The sequence below is a fragment of the Stegodyphus dumicola genome, chromosome 4 (genome assembly GCF_044657685.1).
Source record: "Stegodyphus dumicola isolate Sdum_Otavi_A_Nest chromosome 4, ASM4465768v1".
Classification (NCBI taxonomy): domain Eukaryota; kingdom Metazoa; phylum Arthropoda; class Arachnida; order Araneae; family Eresidae; genus Stegodyphus; species Stegodyphus dumicola.
The window spans coordinates 187,483,629-187,501,520 of NC_140771.1; the positions used below are offsets into that span (position 1 = coordinate 187,483,629).

General features: G+C 31.5%; 1 protein-coding gene across 1 annotated transcript in view; it reads right to left on the reverse strand.

Moving 5' to 3' along the window:
• LOC118198847 (nucleolar pre-ribosomal-associated protein 1) overlaps positions 1 to 17,892 on the reverse strand; it is a 172,668-nt gene that overhangs the window by 109,290 nt on the left and 45,486 nt on the right. The window contains exons 8-10 of the mRNA XM_085815882.1: positions 7,266 to 7,461; positions 5,560 to 5,697; positions 2,949 to 3,116 (exon numbers count right to left, since the gene is read on the reverse strand). Of these exons, the coding sequence (XP_085672008.1) occupies positions 2,949 to 3,116; positions 5,560 to 5,697; positions 7,266 to 7,461 (502 nt within the window). The remainder of the gene's footprint in view (positions 1 to 2,948; positions 3,117 to 5,559; positions 5,698 to 7,265; positions 7,462 to 17,892) is intronic.

A 17,892-nucleotide genomic window follows, 5' to 3' on the forward strand; every position in this document is an offset into this window, starting at 1 on the left:
GCCACAACTTAAATACTTGGCGTTCGCCAGACAAACTTTGCATAAATACTTTAACGCTTATAATTCTGGCCGGAAGTAGAAAATAAGAAGTGATAGTAAAGATTTAAAATAAAATAAACGTTAGTAAAACTTAAGATCCTTACAAGGTAATGAATTTTTTACTGGAATTGGAGGTAATGTTGATGCGCATGGTTGTAGTTATTTCACTGTTGAAGTTGAGTTGGTAACAGATTAGTTTATGGTCCGATATTGAGTCCATTTTATGAACTCTCCAGTTTCTTATTGCATTCGCAAGTCCTATTGATGAGAGCATGATGTCTGGCCAACCACGACCATGAATAATCTTGTATGTTGGTGGGGCCGTTGTATCATTATGAATAAGAAGATTGTTAGAAGAAATGAAGTCTTCCAATAATTCACCTCTAGTGTCATATGTCAAATATCCCCATATTGTGCTATGAGTGTTAAAATCTTCTCCTATGGGGTGGTATGCTTTATTGTTACTGTTCAGAATGGAGGTTACTTTTTCTAGAGTAGGACCAATTTCTTCTATTGGAGATGAATAAAATGAAGTAATGATAAACTGTTTATCTTTGTTATTTAAGGCAAGAGATACGATGTCCTTGTCTGCATGGATGATTACTCGGGACCAATTATTTGTACAAATTCTTGATACTCCGATTCTTGTCTAGATATCTTGTTCTGATTTGTCTAGAGATGAGTAGTGAAAACAGTTCCATGCTGTTGGAATTGTACTTATTTGTCCATTCAGGCAGTAAGGTTTTTGTAGAAGAATAAAATCTGCTTTAATTTCTGTTAAAAGTCTGAACTATGTTCGACGTCACTGCCTTGGATTTCTGGAGGTTAATTTGGACAACGTTAAAATCGCTTATATATGAGGTTCTATAGAGTGTTGTTGACATTGTAAAGTGAAAATTTGCAGAGGTAATTTAATAGTGTTTGTGAAAGAGTATCATTGAAAAAGTTTACACTTTTATTATAAATTCTTTACATTTACACTTCAGTAAAACGTCAAGGTAGAAAAGAAAACACAGAAAGTTAGAAAAAAGGAAACACAGAAGTCCTCTGTTGCCCAGCATTGTTGGTCCAAAAATCACACTTTCAATTTTTCTGCAGCCAAAATTATTCAAAAAACATCTTCCACTGGTGAATTAGATTTTCTAGAGCCGTTTCACATTCAAAAAAATTTTCTGTTCTAGTTAACGACCCTAACTCCAATCCATCTTTGCTTTCCGCCTTTAAGGAAATAATGTTTTAGTTCTTGTTTCATGAATAGATGCTGTCAGTAGCTTAATTTTTGCCCAGCCATTCTTATCTTATCACTATATCTTATCTGGTTCATCTGCGCTTTGGCAGCTGAGGATGATGGTTTGGTAAAACAGTTGAAACTAGTCCTGTGAAATTTTGCAAATATAATGCTGATTTTTGTTGCTTGACTTCTAATTTAATGTTTGTGTTGTTCAGAGGCCTATATTTAGAGTAAGGAAGCTATCGATTTAGGACAACAAACTTTATTTACACAAATAATGAAGAAAAAGATCACACAGTACAAGATATCACCATCTCCAATGCTTGAATGACATATGTGTTGGGAGAAGAGAGAGCTGCGCCAGCATATTTAATATGCATGCGCATAAGAAAAAAAGTTCGCTCGCCTCTAGCCACCAACACACCCCTCCTGCGAGCAACATTTTTTCAATACAAAAATGAAATACAAACAATAAATAACACATTACATTTAACAAATTACGGAAATTATTTTCATTGTATACATTAATCTTTCTTCACTGACACTCTTAGTAAGAAAATCTGCAATCATATCAGTTTGTGAATATTCCAACTTAATGACATTGTCTTTTATTAAGTCCCTCATAAAATGGAAACGTAAGTTCATGTGTCTGGATTTCGTCAAAGATCTGGCACAGTTAATCCATGCACCATCCAAAAATTGTTTACATCTTAATTCTGATAATAAATTTACAATTCATATAATATCTTTACAAATTTCAGAAACAGAAAATAATTCTGTTTCACAAGTAGACAGACTAACATTTCTTTGTTTACAACATTTCCAAGAAACCAATGAATCACCTAGTAAAATAGTACTACCAGAAAATGACTTACCATTTTCTGCATTTCTCCAGCTAGCATTAGCATATGCATTTAAAATTCCAAAATCAATGATATAGAAAAGTTTTTAATTTTTTGTACCTTTTAAATATTTTAATATGCTTTTAGCCAAAAGATAATGCCCTTTTTCTTGTACATGATTAAATTGTGACAAATAAGAGGTTACAAATGATATATCAGGACGCGTGACTAGTGAGCCAAATACAGTTGTTGTATCAGTGTTAGATTTTCCAATCCTAAAGAAGTGTGAATCTGACAGTGCTAAAAGGTTATCTCTTTTATTATCATTATTTCAGGGATAAGCAGAAACATGACTAGTGAGCTAAATATAGTTGTTGTATCAGTATTAGATTTTCCAATCCTAAAAAAGTGTGAATCCGACAGTGCTAAAAGGTTACCTCTTTTATTATTATTATTTCAATTTAGACTTAAAATACAAATTTTCATTCAGATTTCAATCACAATCAAAGGTTATTAAATATTTTTCTTGCATCCACTAAATTTGTATCTATTTTATTATTTCTTACAATATTTCGTACTTTTGTTTTCAATTTATAAATTCATAAATTTGTTGTCATTTTTTTTGTTTTGTAGTCATTTAGCATATTTAACATATTATTTTATGTCAATCATAGTCACAAAGGCACAGGATTATGGCTTTGAAAGTCTTTTTTGCACTTTATTTGCTTACCCTTTTCTATACCTGTGTCTGTATATATATATATTTCAGTGTGTGTGTATACATATATATATATAGAGAGAGAGAGAGACTAATAAAAATAAAATTAAAAACTAACCTGGAAAATTGAAGACAAAAAAGACTGATGAAATACAGACATATCAGATGCAGAATATGGAGTTTCAGAAAAATGACCATGAGAACAAAAATCCACAATAAGTTTTGCTTGCTTCAGAATACATGATATAAAATCACATAAATAATGGCATAAAAGGTGATGTTCATTCTGTGAAAAATAAAAGTAAAAGATGAAAACAGCAAAAATGCAGATTTTCTCAACAGTAAAAACTATCAATATTGATATTACTACAAATAAAATAAATAAGAAAACAGAAAAATCTGCATTAAAAAATTAAACAATACTCTATAACACAATTTTCTAATTAAATTTAAAAACTCAATAAAAATTTGAATTCTTAATAGAAAATATTACATTTACAACTTAAACGGTTTTTTAAAAAATCTAAATTATAACCATGATATAAAACATAGCACAAAAGAAATTAATAAACACAAAACTGTATTATTGACAAAAATTTTTCATTTATGTTCATCATAAGAAAAAGTACAGTGCTTTTTGCAAAAAAAAAGTAAAATTTAAATCTGTTATGAAAAACTGTTATTTGGCATATTGTTCTTTCAAATTTTACTTTAATACTTCAAAATCAAATTATTCATCAAATACAGCATTTGATCGATGAATATAGTTTTTGTTTCTTTAATTATCCTTTTAGAAAGTTAAAATATCTAACACTAAAAAAACCTCAAATTTTACTAATACATTTCATTCGAAGAGACTCAAAATTGAAAAGATTCAATTATTAGTACTATTCTCTATAAAATTTAGAGAAATTTCACATCCGTTAAGAAATTCCTCAAGATCATAAGCATAGCAGTGGACTGCACACTGCAATTTTCATCATCTTTGGTGAAATCTTGGACTTAGATTTTGCATGCATACAGGCTAATGTGGCCTAGCTTAAAGGTACTGTGCATCTCTTTTTTTTTTTTTTTTTTTCATTCTCACTTTATGACTTTTTAATGTCAAAATTGTGCACAATATCAAATTCATTCAATTATCTGTTTTATATACATATATACAACAGAGAAATCAGATTGCTATGGACATGGCAAAAACACAAGCATGAAAAACTGAGAAATATGCATATCTTTTATGAAAAAAAGAATAATTTCAAAAAAAAAAGGGGGGGAACTGGATTTACTGCCGAAATAAACATTAAGATACCCAGACAAAGGTTTTTGTCTAAAGTTGCAAATACATTTGTGACTTTTTGGAGGGAATGTGGATAAAATACCAAAATTATTAAGTTTAGGAAAGAAACAGGTTACTAAATACAGAAATGTAATCACAAATTAAGGTGTCAAAAGAAATAAAGCAATTTTTGTATAGAATGCCAGCACACACAAAATGCTATGAAAAGTTTAGGCATGGATTTGCACTGTATGTTAGCAGTGGTATGTAGGTAATTGAAAAATAAGTAGATATCACAACACTGCAAATGAGTATTTTATAATGATATATCATGCCACTAGGCCTTATTAGTGTAGGATTTCAACCATCTATTTACCAAGTGGCATCAGTATGAGTGCAGCAGATCATCCTCGTGGCTGACTTTTATGTGATCCTGCTCACACCAGTCAGTCTGTCACTTTTGAGAGTGACTACAAAGAAGAAAATATGTGCTTGAATTTTTGTTTTTTACTGAAGAAAACTGCAGCTAAGACTACTGCCCTACTTTTGAAAACTTTTAAATATGATGCTTTGAATAAATGACAGGTGTATGATTAGTTTTCCAGATTCAAAAAGAACAAATGAGCAGATGAAGACTTGAGAAAGAACAACAAGATGCCTCCAACCCAAAGCTCTCAAAAAGCAATTCAGCAGTGTGGTTAAGACGCAAAAACTGCATTGTCTTCCTTTGAAAAATATTTCATGTGAAGAGTTCCAGAACTATTTCTGCATTTCCAGCAATGGAAAATGCTACGAAAAGTGTAGATATGATGGTGGAGAACTTTTTGAATAAGGATTAAAAATAAGTTCGTATATAATTGCTTAAAAATTATTTTGGTTATTTTGGGGTATTCCTTCATACAAAATGGTATTAAATTCAAATGCCTAAAATATAAATAAAAAGAATTCGATAAATTTTCAGCTTTCCTCACATATTTTTATAATCGCTGAATAAAAATGTTCCGCAAAATATATTTCGCACAATTTTTAAACTCTTGGAAAGTTTCATTTTAAGATAACCTTTAATAAAACATCACACTAGCAAGGATTGATAACAATAGTAGACACAAACATTCAACTGAAGGATGAAAGATAATTTTTATTAAAATCAATACAAATGAAATATAATACAAATTGAAATTTACTGATGATCAGAAAATGAATTTATGAATTTTCTTGAGATAAAAGCTTGTCATTGAAAATTAAATTCTAAGATGAACTGTAAAAACATATAGTATAGTAAATCTATCATACAATTAATAAAATTAGTAATGAGTTTCTTTAATGAGTTCTTAAAACTAGTACTGTTTTATAATAAAGTGTTCATATACCACTAGTGTTAACTTTCTGCTAATAAACATACTATACCACTTTAGCAAACAAATATATAACAAACACTAATAAAAAAAACACTTACTGTAAAGACATTCTGGATTTCTGAAAGATTAATAAGGCTTGGAAAGCATAACATTTTAGCAATCGTTGCTAATGATGGTAAAGGCATTTTCTCATCAGTTTTAAACAAACAGGTTATTGGTTCTTGAGAGAGAATAATCTAAAATTCAGAAATTTAAAAAAAATTGAGAATTTTAGAGGCAATTATAAAGAAAAAAACTAATATCATTAAATCCAGTCTCCCTTTCAGGAGGGGTACAGAATCAGATTATTGAACAATAGTAGATTGTTCCAAGTTTGGAGACAGATCACAGAAATATTCTACATAAGCTTATTAGCAAGTATTTCTTCAGAAGAGTACATGGGATTGTCTTCTTATCAGTAAAAGAAAGAAACTGCAGAAGAGTTTGATTAATTATAAAATCTGAACTCCTATTACATAAATAGCCTCCTTTCAATTGTCATATTTTACATAATGATATTATCAGATACGATACAGTAGTTTGACCTATGATAATGATTCTCATCAAATTAATCCACTTCATTAAATCATTCAACTGAATAATTTGTTTCAAAGATTGATTTTTTACCATCATGCTTATGATTACCATTAACCTAATAATGTCTGCATATTTATTATTATGTTAAAATAATTTATTAATGTTCTTCACCTTATAAGGTATTTCTCCCGCCTTCTTGGTGTAGTGGTCAGCACACTCGGTATGTATTCGAGAGGCCTGTGGTTCAAGTCCTGGCAAGGGCATTCCTCATTTTTCATGTTTCTGCTTCCAAATAACTTAATGTCTCTACAGTGGAGCCCAAACTAAAAATGGTGGTGGATGATGATTCGCCACTACCAGGATTTGGCGATTGGATCCCCTAATCCCCAGTCGCCCTTTAAAAGGTGCAGTATATAAGGTAGTTCTCCCGCCTTGTTAGCATACCTTTGTGGTATAGTGGTCAGCACACTTGGCACAAATTTGGGAGGTCCGTGGTTCAAGTCCCGGCAAGGGCATTGCTAATTTTTCTCATTTCTTGCTTCAAAATAACCCAATGTCTCTACAAGCTTATTAAAAATATCAATCGTACTACTGTTGTGAGTTACGAATTCATGAAAATCTCTGTAATAATTGTTGCAAATGAGTAGAAGATATGAAAACTTTATTAAAATGAATAACAGCTCATAACAAAATCAATAACTCATAAATAACTCAAGCATAACAAAAGAGATAAGGCTAATTCCCCTTACAATGTCAGGAATGTTACAAATCATTAATACCAAACACAGAGTAAACTGTAAAGCAATTATGACTAAACAGCAGTTCAATACAATCACACTCAGCTAACTCTCCAAACTGATTTTCATGAATCGAATGCAGTCACATATATAGAACTGCCAGCACTTCTGGAAGCTCTAGAAAAAATCACTCTTAGGGCTTTAAAATTGCTTTCCCAAAACTTCTAGAATGTCACTAAATTGGTGAGAAATTGCCAAAACCTATTTCCAGAGTTTCTACTAATATCTCAACTTAAGTTGAGCTACCTTCACAATTAAAAATATATCTATGTATTTCCACAATTATATTTTTATAAACAATTCAATTACTAGATCTGCTACATAATATAAAACTTACAAATATAATACATAGCACCAATTCTATTACACACTACGTAACATTACAAAAACATAATATAGGTAGTGATAAAAAATTTTAAAAAACTATGTACCTTTTTTGTTAAAGTTACAGTTTGGAACCAAAATACTGACAACCTAGGAATAAAACTATCTTTCAAACATGGCAAATAAAATTTCATCTGGTCTGGACAAGCCTTTAGAACGGATACAATCAAATCAGATATTAATGGATTCGAATATGGCTTTACAAATGACTTCAGAATGCTTGTAATAACATTATTTAGGTTCCTGAAATGCAATAAAACATACTTTAAATCACATTTTATGCATATTAAATTGTTCTAAGTAGCCTATGAAATATTTATTATGGAATAAAAAGTTATTTCAATGTAAAACATCTGCCTACATGTTCTCTAATTAAGAAAAATGCGTATATTAGACTAAAATATTTTTATTTACACCTTCTTTCCATGCATAACACATCAAATTTAAAATAATTTTTTTAATTAATTATTTTAAATTTTAAATTAATGCTTTCAGGCCAATTAATAGGAATATTTAAAACAATACAGCTTCTGTACCTAAACTGCATGATTCTTTTTAAAAATTTTAAAAAAAAAAAATTTACTGTTCTGTTATCAGGACCAGATTCAGGAATGTCGTGTATATGTGCATGGATGGATGGATGTGCTCATGTATGCATGCATAAATGTATGAATTTATGCACACATATACATATATATGTACATCCAATGCCTGCCTGCCTGCATGCATACATACATACATTTCTCAATGTGGCCCCGATAACAGAACAGTACTCAAAACACATATTATATTCTATGCATCTACATAAGTATGAAATATTCTGTCTAAGTACATAAAAATGGCAGTTTTTACTTTTCACAATGTTTCAACATATTAGAATTTTTTTTACATCCGAGTATGTAAATTATTTTGAATAGTTTTTAAAATAATACTGACTAAAAGTATCAGCTTTCTCCAATGAAAGTGGTGCATATATGTTCCATTTTATTATATTTCTTACAGAGAATCAATATCATAAATAAGATATTGGAAAATATGAATGTCTGAACTCCTACAAGAACAGAATGTTTCTTCATGTAATAATTTAGAAAGCAAACTGAAACTGAATTTAATTTTTGGCATCTTCAGCACATGCTTGTTTCCAAAGGTAAACTTTTATGCTTCAGTATCTTACAGATAACAATAAATAATAATAATTTTAAAAATATAAAGAGGTAAAAAAAGTCTATTCTAATTGCAAATTAACTAATCTTTAAAACATTTTTATTAGGTAGTTATGAACTGATTAACTGACTGATTTTATTAGAAAATTAAGAATGAAAATGCTATTCACTATTTATAGACTCAATAACAGGGGTGGCCAAAGTGTGGCTCGCGACTCTGATATGGCTCTCGCAGGCAATTTGTGCAGCTCGTGCATATAAAATATATGTATGAAATATGATAAACTAAAACTATTCAGTGTCCAAAAAGAAGTAATTAATTAGTTTAGACTCTATTTACAAAGTTATCAGGGATTTCTTTCTATTTAAAACCTCCTCCACTACTTTTATATATATGAACTACTTTATAAATATGAACTTGTAGCTTTTAGAAAATCTAGATGCAGCTCTCGAACATTCCTGAATTCAAACGTGCAGCTCTTACTGACATGAAGTTTGGCCAACCCTGCTCAATAACATAAACTTCACTTCAACATAATACTAGCCATATGTATTTGAGAAAAGATAATATCAACTAAGCTTCAAGTTACTCAAAAATAATTAGTGAGTATTGTTTACATTAAAAAAGAGGGAAAAAAAGCGCCATTTTATGCAAAATATTTCATACTATTTATTTGGCTGAACAGTAGTGCCTTCTTATCTTTCTCATTAGAATATTGAATAGTTTTACATATGAGGATTTTTAAGATATTTAACTACACAAATGTATACACAGGCCATTCACTTTAAGTGGGATGTCATTGTGGAGGACTTTCTAAGAGAAATTGTCTTGTATTTATTTCATATACACAAGAAAAAAAAAAAAACTGAAACTGTACAAGCGCACAACTCAAAGGCATAGCTAGGGCTTTCAGCACCTGGGGACAAGTGAATATTTCGTGCCCCTCTTGTTCACCAAAATACAATGGGGAAGGAAAAGAATTTTTTTTTTAATGTATTGAAAATAATAATATTTTAAGAAAAAATTTCATATTTTTAATTTAAATAGTTTTAAATTATTAAGTATATAATTTTTTAAGAGTTCTTTTAAGCATACATTTTCAAGGTTGCTACATTTATAAAGATAGAATGAAGTAAAATCAATAAGACAATAACAGCACTTCGCAAATATGATTACTTTAAAATACTATTCACATGTAATATTATAAAAACTTAAACTTTACATTGGATATAATAATATTATAACCTGAAAATGAATTTAGTATAAAGTAAAAAAGGAAAAAGAAAAATAGTTTGATGTATACTGCTTTTAATATAATTGTTAACTTCAAAGAGAAATTTTTTTTAGCCTTTGCTGCTGCAAATTTATTGAATAGTTCATCAGAAGATACACTGTGGGTAACCTCTTGCTCCATACTGAGCAAAGCCAAGGCTGAGAACCTTTCTTGTGTCATGGGTGATCTCAGGTAGGACAAGAGAAGTTTTAATTTACAGAAACATCTTTCACAACTGGCGATGGCGTTTCCTATATTCAGTAAAAGCTGAAGACCTATTCTCAGATTTGGAATGAAGGAGGCTCTCAGCCATCAAAAGCTTAATATCAGCTCTTGTCTCGAGTAGCATTTGGCAGTCCATCATTTCAGTATATATCTTCAAATCATCCAAGTCTCTATCATAAAAGTTTTCTATGAAAATGCAACTCTGTTTCAAGCTATTTTTGTTACCTGTAGACATTAGTTCACTTACGTCTAAAAGAAAGCAAAAACTAGAAGCCACTTTATTCAAGCTGTTGAAACTGTCTCTCATTTCTGTGTATATTTTGTCCATCAATCAAGCATTACTTTTCCTGCTGTGAGACCTACATCCTCTACAGTTTCTCCAGGTATTTTCTTCATCCTTCTCTGTCATCTTTCAACTTGGACATCACAAGTATTACACAGTTCCTTTGTTTCTTCTTTCAAAAGATTTCTTTTTATATAAACCACTTTCAGTTTCCAAAGAAGAACAGTTATTGACCATATCTTTTAACCCTTTGACGGGCGGTGGTCGCGCCCTGAAACCATTAATTTTCGAAATTTTTCCTGCTCTTGTTTCCAAACTGTTTGAGTGAAAACCACTTGATTACTTATCTTTTACTTCTAAACAATGCAAAATTACTGCAGACCTATACATTTTTTAGGTCTTAGTATTTTAAATCGGATGCCTTTTAAAATTCATTTTCAGTGAGACAAAATAACTTCCTTTTATTTATATTAATAACTTAAAATTAAAAAAAAAATTTTATCACACATCATTATTTCTATCATAAACAATAAAAATACAGCAATAATTAAACTGCATATATAAACAACCTGTGTATATTTAGTATTTCCTTTGTGGTTTCAGGGCGCAACCACTGCCCCACTAGAGCATTGCGTTACAATGCTCACATTTCCCTAGAGGATCGGTGGTCGCGCCCTGAAACCACTGCTCTTTATAGTAATGTTTGCTGCTTTGAAATAGAAGTGTTTATTTTCACCCGGATATAGATAAGGGGTTTTGAAATCACAGAGTTATTGTATTACCAAACAATACATGCACCTGCCCCCATAAAATATTTTTCATTCCAGAGATTTTTCTCTGCTTTCAACATGCTTGGTCTCTATGCTAGTACTGTGATTTTCTAAATTATTTTGTGTGGTTCCAAAAAATTGCAAATATATTTTTGAATAATTAAAAATAGAAATCATGCAAAAATTTAATTAAATTTAAAATATTTTGTCAATATCTTATTTTCTACTGTTGAGATTCAAAATGCCTTGCAAAGGGTTAGAAATAGCTGATGCATTAGCGTTACTTGAAGAATTACCTTCAGATCCAGAATCAGTGGTCTCTGAGGATGAAAGTGAAGGAGAAGGAAATACTCCTTTACCCCCCTTCCCTCCTGCTTATGGAAATATAGAAGATGAAAGTGATGATCACTCAGAAAATGATGATATAAATTTACCAGGTCCTTCCAGAATTGCAGATGTAACATGGAATAAAATGCAGAATGTAGTGAAATCCATTCCCGAATTTTCTGAGGATTATGGTCCAACTGACGAAATTACCTCTATGGAAGATGCAAAACCCATGGATATATTTATGACTTTTATCCATCTATTTATCCCAATTTCCTTATTATGTACATTCTTATGTTTTCACTGCTGCAGAAAAATTACATAAATTATAATTTTTTTTCTGATATACTTTGTAAAATAAAGTAAAAAATTTATATTTGATGCAATTCTTAAATGCAGTTTTTTTTTTTTTTTTTTATTCGCAAATTTTGCCATTTATTGGAAATGCTGTACGGGAAAAGGTAAGTTGTTTTTCCCTACTAACTCAGTAAGTTTTAAAGTCCTAGACACGTGCTGGTTTCACAGCGAAACCACCACCCACAGATTAATGGGCGGGAGTAGATTTTTTTTAATTCATATATTATTTGTCTCTAGGATCATAATATTCGATTTCTAGTGTTTTTAGTTAAAAATTTTTTTTAAATAATATAGCGTGCGTCAAAGGGTTAATGGAAAAAGCAGACACAAAAAACAAAATGCTGCACTTTAGAAAAGACAACACACCAACCAAGATCGATTCACCATACCTCCTCACCTGTCTGTTAAACCATTGGTTGTTTATTAAATATTAAAAAATGTCAAACATTCAAGTATTTGAAATATTTTAATGCATCCGTATGTTATGCAGAATGTAATTATTTGTTGCACATGGCAATGCCATCTACGAGGGCTATCCAGAAAGTAGATTACGTTTTGGAATAAAAAAATAAACAAAGTATAGGAAACAAATTTTATTATATACAGATGAAAGCCACACTCAAATACTACTTTTCTACATAGTCACCATACAAATTAAGGCATTTATCGTAGCGATGTACGAGCTTGGAAAATCCTTCGTCGAAAAATTCGGCCGCCTGCGCCTTCAACCACTTCGTTACCTCTTCTTGCAGCTGTGCGTCGTCATCAAAACGCTGCATAGCCAGCCACTTCTTCATTGCTGGGAATAGGTGGAAGTCGCTCGGTGCCAGGTCGGGACTGTACGGCGGATGAGGAAACAACTCCCACTTAAAAGATTCAAGAACTTTACGAGTGACATTTGCCGTGTGGGGCCGGGCGTTGTCGTGAATCAACAAGATCTTAGAGCTCAACATTCCTCTGCGCTTGTTTTGAATTGCTCTTCTGAGTTTTTGGAGAGTTTGGCAATACCTTTGAGAGTTTATTGTAGTGCCTCTTTCCAGGAAGTCCACCAAAATTACACCTTTTCTGTCCCAAAAAACAGTCGCCATCATCTTCCTTGCCGACATTGTTTGCATGCATTTCTTGGGTTTTTGGGGAGAACTTGTGTGCCCCCACTGCATTGATTGCAATTTCATTTCACAGTTCACATGTTTCACCCATGTTTCGTCACCAGTAACGATGCGATCGAGTAGAGTCACCATCCTTATGGTAAGCGTCCAAAAAGTTCAACGCTGCAGCCATTCGCTGATTTTTGTGGTCCTCTGTCAAGATTTTTGGAATCCATCTTGCACAAAACTTGTGGTAACCAAGCTTTTCGCTGATGATTTCGTGCAACAAACTTCGCGAAATTTGTGGAAAACTCAAAGAAAGTTCCGTTATTGTGAAATTTCGATTTTCACGGACTTTAGCATCGACTTTTTCGAGAAGTTCGGCGGTCACTATGCTGGGTCTCCCACTTCGATCTTCGTCGTGAACATTGGTTCGGCCATTTTGAAATCTTATGACCCACTGACGCACTCCACCTTCAGTGATAATGTTGTCCCCATACACTTCACGAAGCTGCCGATAGATTTCTATCGGTTTACAGTTTTTTGCAGTCAGAAACCTTATTACTGAGTGCACCTCGCAGCTCGCGGGATTTTCAATTAACGCAGACATTTCAAACCGTCACAGTATCTGAACGGAGCACAGCACGAACCTCTCACTAGCACGGCTAGATGCAGACTGAGCTGCGCAACGCTCTGACCCCAAGATGGCCGCGCTAGCCCTGCCCCTAGCGGACACAGACGGAAACGTAATCTACTTCCTGGATGGCCCTCGTACAAGGGGGAAAGCTATTTTCATGCTATTCCCCTTGTAATATCTTGTTATTTAACCCTCTCAGTGTTACGGCCAGAAAATTCCACGTAGAAGGCTGCCTTCTATATTCATTATACATGAAAATTTCTGGTAGTTTTTAATGTATTTGATTTTGGTTTGGATGTATATTGGAAAAAAAGGAGTTAAGGTACAATATGAGCGAGTCATTTTTTAATTAAAATCAAGATAATACCACTTATTCATGATATTTTGAGGAACTTATTCATGAAATTTCAGGGCTAAACCCGTAACGCTCGGAGGGTTAATAAATAACTATATTTATTGTTGAAGTGGCAACGCCATATTTATATTATGTAACCGTTGCTCAGCAACGTAAGAAATTCTTTTAAGATTAGAATTCTGAAGTTTTTCCAGCTAGTAGTTGTATGAAATTTTTGCTACAAAATAATTTTCTTCAAATTATCTATCTCCGTAAAATAAAAATAAAATTTATGTTCTACTAAGAAGATTATTTGTTTTGTCAATTACTGCAAAATACATTACACCCTAAATGCCATGCTATACTTCTTGCTTATTATATGTCCGTAACTTCAGTGTATGTGTCTCCTTTTTATTGCTGATGTCTTCTACTTTATTGCTTAATGCACATTGTTACTTTAATTCCAAAATTAGTTTCTCGAGTAAAAGACAAGGAATTAATAATTTTTACACTAACTGGACAGAATCATATTATTTCATTAATTTTAAGGTGTTTGTTTATGGTTCGACAATAGCGCTGCAGTGGTGAAAAAAACAAAAAAACATAATGTTGAACATCACGTCAGACAATTTCTGCCACTTTTAATATAAAAATATTCATTTAAATCTGAAAAAAGGAGGAAGACAATAAATCTAAAATCAAACTTGTGTGTCCAACAGTCAGTTTTTACTAAATTTATAATAAAAGTTTATAGTAAAACCTAAAAAAGCCACTATTGTTTCTTTCAAAATTTCCTACAACCCCTAATTTTGAAGAGAGGAAAAAGGCCTTTCGAGGATGATGAATTGTTAAATGAAGGGTTTTATATAGTGCTGATTGCTTCTTCTAGAGATTTTCTAATAAACGTGAGATTATATCAAAAGTACAAGACTTTCAGTTGTCAGAATACACTGTCACAAGAAGAATACATGCCATTGCATAAGACATGCAAATAACATCTAATGTGTAATTGAAATATGTTCTCACTATAATTTGACAACCCTATGGATAAATCAGGCACTCCACAGTGTAACGAAAGTTCTAGATCAAAGTCGAATCACTCATAATCCAAAAGACGAGATGCATGGCCTGGAGGGTTTTCCATAAATTTTAATTAAACTTAATATTTACATAAACAATGTAGGCTAAAATGCCTGAATCGAATATTTAATGCTCAAAAGGCAAGAACTGAATAGTTCCAGCTAAAATCTCAATCGAATTCTATTGCGTAGTGCATCGAAATTCTACCTTCAAGAAGAAGAATATTTTTTCAAGTCACGTGTTCAGAAGTGGAAAGGTTAAGTAAGCCAATAGATGGACTCCTAATGCCATCTCTTGGCGATATCAAAGAATATTCCTTAACAACAGTTAGCAGTTATGATGAAAATAGTATTTACTAATTTTATTGTAAACAAGATATACTGGAAATATTAATAGGCAAGAATATCTATAATACATTTACAACACAAGCAAAGTCGATAGCTAGCCTTCTGGGTGAGCTATCAGCGATGATGGGGAACCAGCAATGGTTGGTATTATTAGTATATTTATTGTCTTCTGCAAGTAAGATAAATAATTTTCAAACTTTATGTTGTATAACTGTATCGTACAGCAGAAAGCTTTGCATTATAAAATTCTAGCCTTCGGACATGTCATGAAAATAGTAAATTCGAGCAGGCAATTTGCAACACCATCTTTTCAAAGCCTTACTAAAAAATCCAGAAGATCCTTATCTTGTTCTGCATAGTGAAGTAAGTACATTAGATCAGCAAAGTTGATCAGTAAAGGCAAAGGATCAGTTGAAAGGATAATGGCATTTCCTAAATAAATGATAAACTGTCCTAATTTTGCTAGTATTCCTACTGCTTGGATTATACACAATCAAGAGAAGACTACAAAAGGTAGACTTTTCTGCATTTGATTACCTTGAAATATTCAGTAAACTACTTGAATTAATTTATTCTAAATTCAGACTCTAACAAAAAACATTCTATTGCTCTTATCTTCAGCATTGCGTGATAAATATTTCTGTAATAGTAGCTACTGTAAAAATTCTGCTGACTTATGAATCTAATATTGAATTTACGAAGTGCGTATTACTTTATCTTGCTTATATAATTTTATTTTGTTTAATAGAATTACTAGTAATATTATTATTATTTTCATTATTGTTACTATATACTTTATATTAATAAGTGCATAATATCAATTGGTATTGAATTTTATCATGATTAACTGTGTTTTAATCTGCTTAATTTTTTTAATTGAAATTTTATTGTGTACCTGTAATTGTAATTTGCTAAGTATAAACTGCTATTTGTCATTTCAATTTTCTAATGTAATAGTGCACTGCTGGCAGTTTTTCTTTATTACTGTTCACCTCCCTGCCATTAGCACTAGTTCTTACAGATACGAGAAGTGTTGTCACCTAATATCATAACCTCAGTGGTATATACTGCGCTTACACTTACTTTGTGTTCCCACCTAATACCATAATTTCAGTGCTATTTACTGCACTTATAACTACTTTGTGTGCATCACTGTGATTTCAATATGCATATGATCGTTGACACACGTTTTATTCAAATACTACAATAAATCTAAAAAGATGTATAAAAGAAATTAAACAAACAAAAAAAAAAAAAAAAAAGTCTTTCACAGACGATTCAGCGCTGCTTACCTAATTCGCATGCGCTACTCATAAATACTCTCCTCTTTCTGGGATAGACTGGGGACAATATTTGCTACTAATATGAAACACTTATTTCCACGAATTTCATTACAGATATATTTCCCATTCAGTTACTTCAGAGCAAGGCAAAAATACATAAAAACTCAAAATATCTTCATTAAAAATCGAAAGATATAGAAAAATATAAAACACCAAATACAGTTAAGACAATTAAAAAAAAATTTACAATTAAAATTAGAGTTTCTGCACAAAAACAAACAATTCGGCCAGTAGGCAAAAAGGCAGATTTTTTAGTGCACAAAACTAAAGGTTTCCTTTTGATCCCATTTGCATACCTGCCAACCTCTAAAGATAAAAATTCAGAAGAACATGAAGAATTAATATCATGCTTTGATATTAAAAAAAATAACAATTTATACAAATAGAAAAAAGAAAATTGTACTTACATTAGTAAATCTCAATTAAGTAGTAACTAAAAAATTTATTAGGAAACATAAAACAAGAACTTAATGTTACACAAAAAAAATTATTGCAATGAATTTAGAGTGCATTTTTTGGCTTTAGCCAAAAATTCTTTGGAAAATTTCCTGTCATAACAATTAGTTTCCTCATAACATTTAGCAATTAAAATGTTTTCTAGAGTTTTTGGTAAAATTGAAGAACGAAACATAGTTTTGTTTTTCTACACAACACTGAAGACTCTCTCGCACTCAGCATTACTGTGTGGAATTAGGAGAGTAAGCACATAAAACTCTTGCTAGTCTATCATATTTTGGTGTTCCATCAGCTCTTTTTATTCTTTTTAAGGTACCAACAAGGACATCAAGTCTATCTTCTCCAGAACTGGCAGAACTGGCAAAGTCTTCAAACTGTGCAGCAGAAAATTGGTTCTGTAGTTCATCTAAAGCATCATTATGGCATTTATTTTCTTTAACCATTTCACGTGGGCTGGAAAAATAGTTGTGTTCCTTCACTGGGGGCTCTTCGCTCAGCGGTTAGAAAAAGGGGGTAAAATTTTTCAGGTCGAGTCTTAATGACGAGGTGATTAGTGCTCTTTTGTTGGCAGGCAGAGAAACGGTCAGCATTTCTTTTCGGTCCAGTTCCAAAGCTCTAGGCGATAGAATGAAGGAAGTATTCTAATCGCTTTCACACTGCAGATAGATGTATGCAGTTTTCCCACGAAACGTAATTTATTGTTTTATTTTCAAATTAAATTATTAAAATGTTTTATGCTACAACTAGACAATTTTGTTCATTTTTTGGTTAAAATAACTTTTTAAACTTGCACATAGGTTATATACTGAAAAATAAGTGAAATAATCAGAGTTACCTATATTGACTTGTCACAGTATAGAGAATTTAGTGATTTAAAATATTCAAACATATCCTTCAAACAATATATAGATTTTCATTTTAAGTATTATAACTATCCTAATATTGAAGAGCAAATTAAATACAGTTTAATTATTACAAGTGTCATTTAGA